Raw genomic sequence first — 12,140 nt, 5'->3', positions numbered from 1 at the left:
TTTGCATTATTGTTACCAAAAATATACAGACAACAGTGAGGTTTTAAAACAAAACAAGATCCCACTGTACACATCTGTACTTCTTTCTCCTCCTCCTGCCAAAAACATGAATAGAAGCTTCTCAATTATGTGAATAAACAGATAAATTTGATTTATCCTGCACATGTATCTGCTAAACAGTCTATGAGCTTTGTAATTATGAGTTTATAGGCAGAAATCCTGTACCAGGTTCAAGTCCAATTTGAGGTTTCAAAAACTCCTCTTGGAAATTGGTTCTCAGCAAAGACTTTAAATTTTCTGGCAATTTACAATGGATGAAAGGACTGGGCAACACATGGAGGATATGCAGGAGAACACCTTCTGGAGGCTTCCCAAAGAACAATGGTTCAAAGAATCATAAAATACATTTTGCTTGCATGAACTCTGTATGTTCTTCACGTCTTTCAGGGAAAAGTACTAAATTTTACTAAATCAGCACAAACTCTATTTTCTATGACAAAATGCAAGGCTTCTGTCTATGTAAAGAGCCTTACCTACATTTTTCTCCCCTCTAGTACCTTTGTTGTAACTTATTTTATACGTAAGTCACTTCAACAATAGCATCTTCAGATATCAAAGTCATAAATCATCTCCTTTTCCCTCTTGGTCCCCAGTTCTCAACTCTTCCTGTGCTTGTGCTGTGCACTGTGCTATGCTCACAGGGATGAGTAATGATGGGAAAAAGGAAGGGTTTGTTCCTTCCACCTCTCAGTGGATGCACTGCATTCTGCTCTACTTCCATTCCTACTATTCCAGACACAGAGAACATGAGGCACAGATTTTCTAATCCTACCCTCCTGAGCAGTCATTCTGGAAAGGATTTAGATAAACCTCAGGGTGTGGACCATCCTGAAATTAATTTTTATTGGTGATATAACACAAACATCAGTAGGTAAAAAGGAATGCACCAAGCATTTCAGCCAAAAGGATCAATGAATGGATTCTGTGTGCTCTATCTTCCCCCTGTCCAGCTTCACCACTATCTGTTACTCCCAAATCCTCTCCATTCCTTTTCTTATGCAGTGTAAGTCATGCCATGATTCTTTAGAGAAATGGGTTTCATATAGCACAAAGGAGAATGTTAATTGATGCAGTCAGATATTTTTAAAACAAACAGATCTCAATGCTTGGTGTGTCTGCCAGAAAAGCTACCAGGAAAAAGCCACCTCAGTCCTGAGAACCATCTGATAGTCATTACTCACCACCAACCTACTTCAAGGTGGAAGAACTCTGTAGCTTCCTATTTATCACAGAGAAACCACTCAACCTATATATAACTACATGATTTTAAACAAGAAAGAAATAAAGTGGGATGGGTAAATTTTGTTTAAGAGGCAAAAGAGCAAAACTTGCTTATTTATATATAGTAAGTTTTATTCAATGCTCAAAACAGTCTCTCTTTTTCTCCTGGAGAGCTCCCACTCAGGCACTCACCAGATCCCCTGGCATTCCATTTGTCTAAGATCACACCTTCAGAAGAGAAGGGTGGAGGGGAGATGAAATTAACCCTTGCCCTGATTGTCTGTCCCTGGGTAAGATGCTTTGGGATAACCACACCAGTTAATCCCAGTGGGAAAGCTATGTAGAAACAAGACAGAACCTGAATCAAAGCTTCCCTGGTAATTCAATTACAAAGGAATTCTTAACCATAGCACTGAGATCTCCTGGTTTGCCTTCCTTTGCTCAGACCTCAGCTCTGCAAAGGCAGCGACAGAATCTTCATTACAACCACTGCAGAGAGCTGGGATGTGAAACATAACCACCAGTCTGCTCCAAAAATTGTAGGATTTTTGGTTTAATTCTGAATGCAAAGAAATTAAAACTCACTGGGAACAGAACTGTACAATGGGTGCTGACAGAGCCATAAGCACAACAAGGTATTTACTGCTTTTGAGTTAAAATATACCAAGTTGGTTACAGACCCAACAGCTTTGCTTAGGAGGATTAAGCTCCAGTTTTACTTCAAGGAGGTTGAGTCACTTTCTGTGTCCTCCCACAGCACATGGCTGAAGTATTTAATGTGAAATAAGGACAGGGACTATTGCTGTCTGCACAGTCTGGTGTCACAGATACGGCTGTTCTCCATACAACCCCATGTTGCAGAGCATTTAATTAATAGAACTAATGCAAGTGTAGGCATGAATTTTGATTTGAAAATGAAGGCTGAGCATCCCAAAATTGTGTATGAAATTAAACTTGATTACAACTGAAACTAACACAGTAACACAAATGCTGCATTTAAGCCTGTTTTGGATAACAGCCTGTTCTTTGTTCCATGCTCACAGTAGAGCAAAAAGCATCCTGAGCCATCAACAGGGCTCCACACACAAGTGGAAACAAAAATCATTACCTAGAGAGTTTTGATCTTTCCTGCAGCCTCTCAATCTGTAATGTAACACTCATTTCCCCTTCCCAAGGGATGTTTTTAAAAATGCATGTGTAAATAGTGTGGTGATGTTCATCAGTGTTGAGACTTTGATATCACTATTTGATGAAAGGATATCAAGAATATAATAGCTCCTTATTTTTAAATAAGCAAAGAGATTTCTGTATTAATAGTCTACAGAAACTGGTATTTCTGTACCATGACTGATTTTTTCATCTAGGCATTGTGGTATTTCCCCACTTAACTGTACATCTGGTTTCAATAATCCTGCAGCTGCTACCTATTGGTCTGCCTGCCTTTTGTTTTTACCTCCTTTCCTGAGAGACTCAGGAACAATTGAAAAATAGAACAAAAAACAAGAAATATAACATACAGCTGATGATTGATAAGCAGCATGAAATGTTGCAAATCCTCAGAAGTCATGAGGATGAGCAGAAAACAACTTTGTACTGGAACAACTAAGGGGGCTTTACCTTCTTCTATATATATTTAACTCACCTGCAGTGAGCAAAAAGAATCATCTCTGGTGAAAAAGGCACAGGAGTAAAATCAAATTGAAAATCACAAGATAAGGGTAAAGCTATTTTAGTTTGGTCCCTGTCAGAATGAACTTCCATGACAGCACATCCACAGAAAACCTGCTCTGTGTACAGACATCTCCAGCAATTTTAAATGCTCCATGTCAGCATGTACACTACAGCTCCTTCTGGTTTTTTGGTTGGTTTTATTTTACTTACCAATAAAGCAGATCTACCACTGAGGGAAAGGCACAGAACTGGGTTTGTTTTGAAAGACATCTTAAAACTAGGAGCCCATGTTCCCCCACAATCCTTACAATACTCATGTGGAATTAAGATAGATAATAAGGTTCTTGGACTACTTATTAAGCTCATCTCACACAGCATGAACCAGACTACAGAAAAGACACACTGCAAAGCCAGGCTCCTGAGTGGGAAAGTGCAGCTTGTACAGGGAAGGCACAAACTGTAGCAACACATTCACTTCTCTTTATCCTCCTTCCTGGCCCTTACTGGGTTTGCAAGTAAGAGATGACAGAAAAGATGTTTCTGCTGGTGAACAAGTACTAAATTGAGATCTTTAAATATTCATACAGACCTACATAATCCAGTACCTTAAACCACAAGGATGTATACTGCTGCTTTATTCTCACTCCCATTATCACCCGAAGAGCTCATGACATATTTTCCAGTTACAACTTGCACCTTTAATTAAAGCACACATTCAGCTTTAAGACTAAGGATTCCCTGAGATCAGTCTCAGAAGAACAGGCAGCACTGTAATTATTTCCAACACCAGCTTTGCCTAAACAAGGGTGACTTCACAATAGGACTTAAAAGCCATTAGATTCCCTTTCAGCAGCTGGGTATTTTTGACAGTGAGGTCTCAATCTTTATTGCTTTGTTTTGCTACATTTTGAGGGGAAACACAACTTGCAGTCCCTTTATATTTGCAAATAGAACACAATTCCTTTTGGGGCAAGAAACAGCATCTGTGGCAAGGCAACACTTTGTGGCAAACAGCACTCACCTCCTGAAAGAGTGTAGACATTTCACAGACCAGACATGAGCTGGGGCTTTGCATTTCACATTTGTGCCTGTCGGAGAGGAAGAAATCTCGCAGCAGTGGAGTGTGGGTAAGTGCCTGGACAATACAGTTCATAAAACATGTGTTCCCAAGATTGATTAGCCCTCGTAGACCTATAAAGACAGAAAGGGGGAGGGGATGCATAAGCATTATCAAGTTAAAAAAATGGTAGATTTGCATTTTTATATAGTTTTCATAATATTGCCATGGATTTACTCTATTACATGCGCAGCTCCAAATACAGTTTTATACTGCTTTAGGGAGACTAATTGGTATTTTTGTACTCAAGTCACAAGAAGCTGCAGAAGCTTTCTGAACTACAGTAGGATTTCTTAAATTCGAAGAAACAAGGAAACCTAAAAGTTCAGCAACACCAATACCATTATTTTGCAGTGGGTATTGTGCTACACATCACCAAAACATGTCCCTCTCCAAGACTGATACCAAAGTGTAATGACAATAACTGCTAAGTCAGTACAGTAAGAAACCAATACATTTAAAGAAATCAGTGAGTTTTCAGATTATTTAAAAAGCTTTCCCCCATGCAGGTCATGAAGCCCGAACAAGGTTTTTATACGGTTATAATCAACATCTTTCTAAGACAGGCAGCAAAGGAAACAGCCCTGACAAACCAAGTCAGGCTGTAACATCAAATGTAGACTTCAGAGATTTTAAACCCAAAATATGCACAGCACAACTTTAAAAAACCCTCTGAACAACACTAATTCCATACTCATTTTAGGTAAATTAAACATTAATCTACAGCATACATCAAAAAATTCAACTTGGCATAAGAGTATTCATCACACCTTAAAGTCAAACGTTCAGTAATGCCCAGAGACAATTCCTTGTGCTTGGAAACCAAGATGTTTAAAGGAAAGCTCTTTTGTTGCACAACAGAAGAGAGGTTAGAAGTGGGGAAAGCTTTTCAGTCATTTGCAAGGTCTAAGTGAGAAGAAAAAATATGCTCAAATCCTTGAGTATTCTTCCAAAATGTTAACATAATACCACCATACAGGAGCACAAAACAAGAAGAGCGCCAGGTGGCCAAGAATACTTATTTTTAATCAACAACTTACTTTGAAACGAGATAAAATGCACCGATAGATACAACTCTGGTATTGATTTAAAATCAAAATAGTCCTCTTCTGCAATAAAAACAGGATTACTACAGAAACATTGAAAGAAAACACAACAGGATTACTAGACACAGAACGAGGAATTTCCTTGTCATGCCATGGGATGAAAAAGCCTCTCAGCTGGCAGTGCTGTGGTCATTAGAAGTGGTGCAGTTCCCGTGCAGTACAGCAGATAGTGCTCCAAGGGCTCTTCAGCATCCTGCAGCAGGAGGGGGTGTGGTCCAGTTGCTATGTTACCAGGGAGAACAGCCACCACAGCAGCTTGAAACTGCACCCAGAGCTGAAGGCACAGACACAGAGCACTCCTGAATGTTTTTTCCTGTATCTAAAGCAACATCGACCTGCTTCCAACAGCTTCCTGTTCCTTCTGTTTACTCACAGGACAACGTTTCTCATTACATTACAGTGACTTCTACTGGGCAGAAGCTTGTTGCAATTATTTGCTTGATTTTCATGCTGGGAGGCAATAAGTGTGTGCACAACATTAGCAGAGTGTTAAATAGTTAATTTGTTGGAGCAGCTTGAAATACTGTGTGATGCTTCAGCTTGGTCCACAATCTTATTTCAATTCCCAGTCTGTGTCTCTGCAAACAATGTCACAACAGGAGGAGGTTCGTGCTGTGCAAGTGGAGAAACATTTTGGTACCTCTTGCTTACCTCTCCCCTCATTTTCTGGATTTAAAGTTAACTGGATTTATTTAAATCACAGGCTGTGCTCACAGGAGGCTGGAAGGGTCCCTGACATGCATTTTGAGAAGCAGAAGATTCTCTCCCTATTTCTCCCTCTGGTTAGCACCAGATTTCAAAGCCAGCCTGTTCAGCATAGAAAACTAGAGGAAAACCAGTAGTAAATCAAGAGATTCCCTCTAGCACTTTTTGGTGTCTAATAGAGCAGTCAACAAAAGCAAACACATAAAGGCAGCTTTTTGGAATAATTTATTAAGCATCATTTATTACATGCCTGTGGCTGGACCATCTTTCTCTGTGACCACAAGAATCAAATCTTCCTTAAAGTTGCCACCAGGAGACAGTTACAGGCATCAAACTCAGAATGCTCTTGGTTTACTTTGCTTGCTTGGTCTTTGCTGTCAGTTTTTCATGGATCTAAATGGAGCAATTCATGTACTGGGACTTCACTTGAATGAACCAAGACAAAGCAACCTGCAAAACAGACAAGGCTGAAATGTGAATACTCCAAACCCCAATAAAAATCAGATAATGGTGATTTGTAGCAAAACATGAGAACTTACTCAGTTGAAAAGGGAAAAAGGAAAGCAGCACATATCAGTCTTACCCTTGTGGGAGCAATGACTGCAGCTGCTGTACAGTCTCTTAAACTGCTGTTTGAAATGAAACAGGTATGAGTAACTACAGCTCAGGTACTGCATAAGTAATTGCAGCACACTGGAACACATCAGAATTTGATGTAGGTAAACTAAAGAGCTGACAGAACTCACAACAACACATCCTCCTGTGCTTAACTTTTATGGGTTAAAATGAGTTTTGTTGGAAAGAAAAACAGCTAAAAATTAAAGCCTGTACAGCACTCTGGTCAATAACACATTGAAAATGGGAAAGCTTTGTGCCTGCCACACCTATTCCCTCCCCTTTAATAAAGCCTGGCAAGGTTTTTCTGGAACAATCAAGCATTGCAACATGTGGGCCATAAATTAACAGAAAAATAATCTGCCAAAACCTCACATGCAGCAGCAGTCCGTTTGTGCTAGAGCACCAACAGTGGTATCCACCAGGCTCTAATCAGAACACAGTGACACAGTCTAAGGATTGTCAGCAGGCTCCAACCCTGACTAATAATAAAACTCTGGTACTTTGTAAAATTCTGCTGTGCTTCATTGCATTGTCTTTATTTTTGCTTCTTATGAATTGTGCTGAAATGAGCAAGGGCAACCTGTGAGATACTTAATATTTTCTACACATGCATGTGTGTTGCGGTAAATGTACTTCATGGGAAAGAAGTTTTAGCTCTGAACCATGCTGATACAATTGTAAATATTGGAATAAATTAATGCTGCTGAGAAGACAAAATTACCATGTATGGAATAATCATAAAAGAAGGAAATATCCTTTAATCATCATGCATGGAATATAAACACTACTCTCATTCTGCCAAAAGCTGGGCAGGCAGGGCATAAGCAATGGCAAGAAATCTACTTTTGCAATGCCTTGAGCACAGGGAAACCCATCTGGGAAGTTCTTTGTACATTTGGTCTCAAGACTGGGTTCTGGCTGGCTTACCTTTGTCAGCTTTAATTCTTCCATCTTCTTCCAGAAATGGATTCTGTTTTTCCAATGCTCAAAGCAATAGATCTGCAACACTGGGCAACAATGGTTGTTGGGATGCAGGGAGATCCAGAACATTGGTTCTGCCAGTACACCCACTCAGGGGAGATGAAAAATCCAAGACAAGATAAGGAAATTCCACTTCTCCATAAATGTAACTCTACAGCTATTAGAGGTGGGGAAGCAAGGAAATGAGAGGATCACACATGAACAGAAAATACAGAAAACCCAATCTTGCCCTCTTAGAGGAGGTTCTGTTTGCCTCTAAACCCAAGTTTCAGGCTGGGACTGGAAAGACAGCACACAAACCAGTCTGAACAAATGTTGTCACACAGAATCCTGGGATTTAGTGGAATGAAGGCTCTGGAAGGAAGAGCAGGAGTCAATGGACAATGCACCTTGGTGAGACAACCAGGAGATGATTCAGATGCACTGAAGCACAGCCAACCTTGAGAACTTCTCTACACGAAGCCCAGGCTGGCAACACCTTAGAGCAGTCCTTGTCCCCTGCCCCCAGCCCCCCATCTGGTGTTGATGCTTCCCTGCAGCTCCATCAGAGGTGTCACAAGTCAGTGCAAGGTGGGGAAGAGCTCACTGAAATCTTTAAAGACAGTTCAACATCACACTTGGAAACAAACAGTGTAGCACAGCAGTGAAGATTTCTAGAAGAATTTTGGGTCTTCATCCTACGTTTATCCAACAAGAATTGGCAAAAACATTTAAGAGCGTCTTTCTGAAAATATTTCAGAAGAGGTCTACCCTACTTCCCAGCACCTAAAACTACCCCCAGATTCTCTCTCAGCTCTCAGGTGTAGAATGTATCACATATGACCTGAATGGAGCTGCCACAAACAGTGGCCCAGTCAGACCCAGAGCTGCTGTTCCACCTGCATGCCAGGAGCAGCAGTTTTGCTAATGGGGTTAGTGACAGCAATTATTTTCCAAAGCTAATCCCTTCTGAAATGTGAATACAAAAATACTCATTTCAGAAAGCAGCAGTATACAGATATGTGAAATTACAAGTCTACACAGGAAAACTCATCACATTCTTTGACACCAATGATCATGTGAGTGACCAAAAGAGCCCCAACCGTGCAGTTTTGGTTAATTTATTCCCAACACTTCAGCTAAGCATCCTTTCACAGGGACTGAAACCCACAGTAACTACAGAAGCAGGAACATGAGTCAAATGAATTAGAACTTTTTCTTCAGAGATTTTTACAGAATATTTTTTACAAACTTACCAATAACACATTTGGATATTAAATTGTTTTGACAACTGTTTAAGAAAAAGCTACAGAAACTTTTGCTACAGCCAAATTAAATCACGAAATTTCAACCATGTGATCTGAAAAACGAACTGAACAATTCGACTACCTTGAGCAAACCCAGAACATGCAATCTACCCATAAAGAAAAAAAATCATCTTGGGAGGGAGAAGAGGAAGCAGAAAAGATGTGATTCATTGATTCACACTGGCTCATCAGTAGATCATTTTTTCAATACAGTAGTTTTGACAGCAACACCAAACAAGGGATTACATGACAGATCAAAGAAGTGAACACTGAGGGCAATCGTCTTCCTTGTTGGGTTACTGCTGAACCAGATGAAAACAAACTCATGCTCCCTCTTTTTTATTTTTTCTGACTTTACTCCTCTTCTCCAGCTATTCAGGGCTGCCAGGTCAGTCACTGCTCAGTTTGAATCTCTGTAAATCCCTTTGGAAACAAACCACCTTCCCTGAGCTGTTTCACCAGCACCACACACCCACCCTCCACCCCCTGAGCTATTCCATCACCAACAGGCACAACCTGGAGAGCTTCACTCACTCTTCTGCTCCACCAACTTTTAAGCTAAGCCTTTTAAATCACAAGTCAGAATAGAGTTTTAGAGTAATACATCTTAATTTCAAAAATGAGATCTGTAATACATTTTTTCAATTTTTTCTATATATGTTATAGTCTATACATGAATATTTCACTGTATCATTCCATTATCTAAAAATATCTCTCAAATATCATATATATGTGTGCATATCAAGATTCATAGGCCATGCTGAATCCTGCAGGGAGGCTGCGAGGATGACAGAGGACACTGTATTTAGATAATACTCTTATAAAAATTTGGATTTCTTTTTACTGTTTTAACTATAAGTAAGTATTTTCATTCGTCACTGACAGGAATGAAATAAAAACCAGCCCCTTTGTCTAAAAGCTCTGATAATACAGAAGACACTGAGTCCAGAAGCAGTCAGCATAAGACAATGAAGAATAACTCCTGTAAACAGAGAGAAAATAAATTACAGGACTATTTTAGATACACTGCATTGTGTACTGCATCAAAACCTACAAATTTATCCACTCCTACACAGTAGAAAGGCCAATAAAACAGAAAAGGTCTTCTTGAATTAAAAAAAAAAAAAAAAAAAAAGTCATCATAGGAAAAAGAAATATTTGAATTTTAAATGAAACCTTTATCTTTAACTTTCCCATTTCTAGCTAAAGGTTTCTGGATGACTGCATTTTTTTCTATTGCTATTGAAGTAACAGATTGCTCAACAGCAAAAAATTTGCTTATGTGTACAAAAGGAAACTGTCCAGGAGTTTGTATCCAGTTGAGAACCCTGGAGTCCAACTACAGAAGCTGCTACATTGGAGGGAAGAAGAATATGCCATGAGTGGCACATGTATTCCAAAATCATTAACTGTAGAGAGAAAACAATATAGTCATTGTTCCTCCTTGGATGTATCAGCAGCACCAGAAGACAAGGACTGTTTATAAGGCTGAATCATCAAACCCCAAAGTTCTCAGTCTTGGTGTGTCACTGCTGTACAGAGTTGGAGGAATTCATCCTCATTACTGACCTGTTTCACTGTTAACACAGCTCTGCCTCGAGGCAGCTTAGTCAGTCCTTTTAAAGGAGTTATCCAGACACAATTCACTCCACCTGAGCAAGTGACAGCCCAGACCCCAAAGGGGAATGTGTCCCACGCACTGAATGCAGGCTGGCACCTCAACCAGGTGCTCTGGCATGCACTTACTTTTCCTAAGGTACTTTTTCCTGACCAAGGGTGGTTTTGTTTTTCTAAAAGAGAGTTTATTTCCCACCTTCCAGATTTTAAGTGGTTCAAAATAAACAAAACAACACAGGCGTTCATACTTCCCAGTCTGTAAGAAAAATCTTACCTTATGATGTGTTTTGATTTAAATCCAACACTTAAAAAGCATGTTCAAGTACTTTATTCAGGCTCACAGGACAACTTCAAGTCTTTTTTTGGATAATTTCTGGCATATTTGTGTGCAACTGGGCAGTTCTGGAGTGACCTCAGCATTCCTAGGAGACTTTCCAGATTTATTCTTTATGTCGTGTTAGAATTGCCATTCAAGAGTGAATGTTTTTGTTCTTTTTCTCCATTAAAATATCCACAAACCCATAAAATGTTACCAAATGGCAACAACCCACCTACATTACATTGCCAAGAGAGATGCACAGTGAGATTTGCAGCAGTTCAGAAGCAGAGATTAACCTATTTTCTAGCACATCTATGAAGAGAACCTAGCTCATCCCCACCACATGGAAACAACAGCACTTACTGAGACACCAAAAATGTTTTTCCAGCATTTAGTTTGCCCCCACCCCTCTTAGTTAACAGGGAATTTATTGCATGCACTATTCTTATTCAATAGCTTCAGTGACATCACATAATACACACTTACAGAAGGGACAAACCACACCAGGACAGTGCAAATGAATTGGAAGACAAAACAATAACTCAAGAGCAACTTGTTAAAGGGGAGAAACTATCTAAAATCAATTAAATTCAATAAAAACAATTGTGAAGTAGGAAACAAGGAAAAATTAAGCAGACAAACACAAAATAATGAGTAATGGCTACAGTAACTCAGCCTCAACAACTTAATCTTGAACTGCAGTTCTTCTACAAACAGCATTTTGGAACTTAAGAGGAATATGAGAAGGCCTGGAAGTCACTGTGCTCTGGTGACAGGTAAACCTCAGCTCCACAATGTCTGGAATTGAGCACCCATTTTAAAAAGAAATTATGCAAAGTCAAGAACATAAGTAAAAATTTGTATGGAATTAATATTTGAGACTGGAGAAACAACTGAAGAATCCACTGGTTGAGTTAATTAATTAAAACCAGATAGGGTTGGTGGAGGAACAGCCAGGCTGACAATTTTCAAGTATGTTACAGGCCACTACAATGAGGACTGTAATTAACTCTTGTGACCTACCAAAGCTATAATAAAAAAAGACTGAGCTCACAAGAAGTAAAATTTAATTAGATATTAAAAATAATTGTCTCAGTTAGAAAACATTGCAATGAGGGAGTTTGGGACTCTGAATTGTTGGAGTGGTTCCAAAGGCAGCTCTGTCAGCCCAGTGCACCCAACTCAGGAGAGGTGTTTGATATCCTTCCCCGTTTCTCATCCTGAGACTGCTCAGCCATTGCTACTGGTACTGCAGCCTGGCACCAAGCACACAGACCAGCTCTGGAAGGAAGGGGAAGGTGAGGGCTCTTCCACATGACAGCTCAGCCCACCTGATGCCAGCTGCAAAAGAGGTGTCACAGAAAGGATGAACACACCCCTTGCACACAGCAAGGAGTCTCTGACCAGCTTCACCCAGCTCATAGCAGGCCAGGACACAC

At 39.8% G+C, this 12,140-nt stretch overlaps 1 protein-coding gene across 2 annotated transcripts in view; it reads right to left on the bottom strand.

The window, feature by feature from the left end:
- Window positions 1–12,140, bottom strand: part of USP22 (ubiquitin specific peptidase 22) — an 89,968-nt gene that overhangs the window by 20,698 nt on the left and 57,130 nt on the right. For both annotated transcript variants that reach the window (XM_030284853.4, XM_030284852.4), the window contains one exon: window positions 3,974–4,143. In XM_030284853.4, the coding sequence (XP_030140713.1) occupies window positions 3,974–4,143 (170 nt within the window). The remainder of the gene's footprint in view (window positions 1–3,973; window positions 4,144–12,140) is intronic.

This window comes from Taeniopygia guttata, chromosome 14, assembly GCF_048771995.1.
Source record: "Taeniopygia guttata chromosome 14, bTaeGut7.mat, whole genome shotgun sequence".
Classification (NCBI taxonomy): domain Eukaryota; kingdom Metazoa; phylum Chordata; class Aves; order Passeriformes; family Estrildidae; genus Taeniopygia; species Taeniopygia guttata.
Note: the sequence above shows the minus strand (reverse complement) of the source record. Positions and strands in the feature narration are given on the sequence as shown.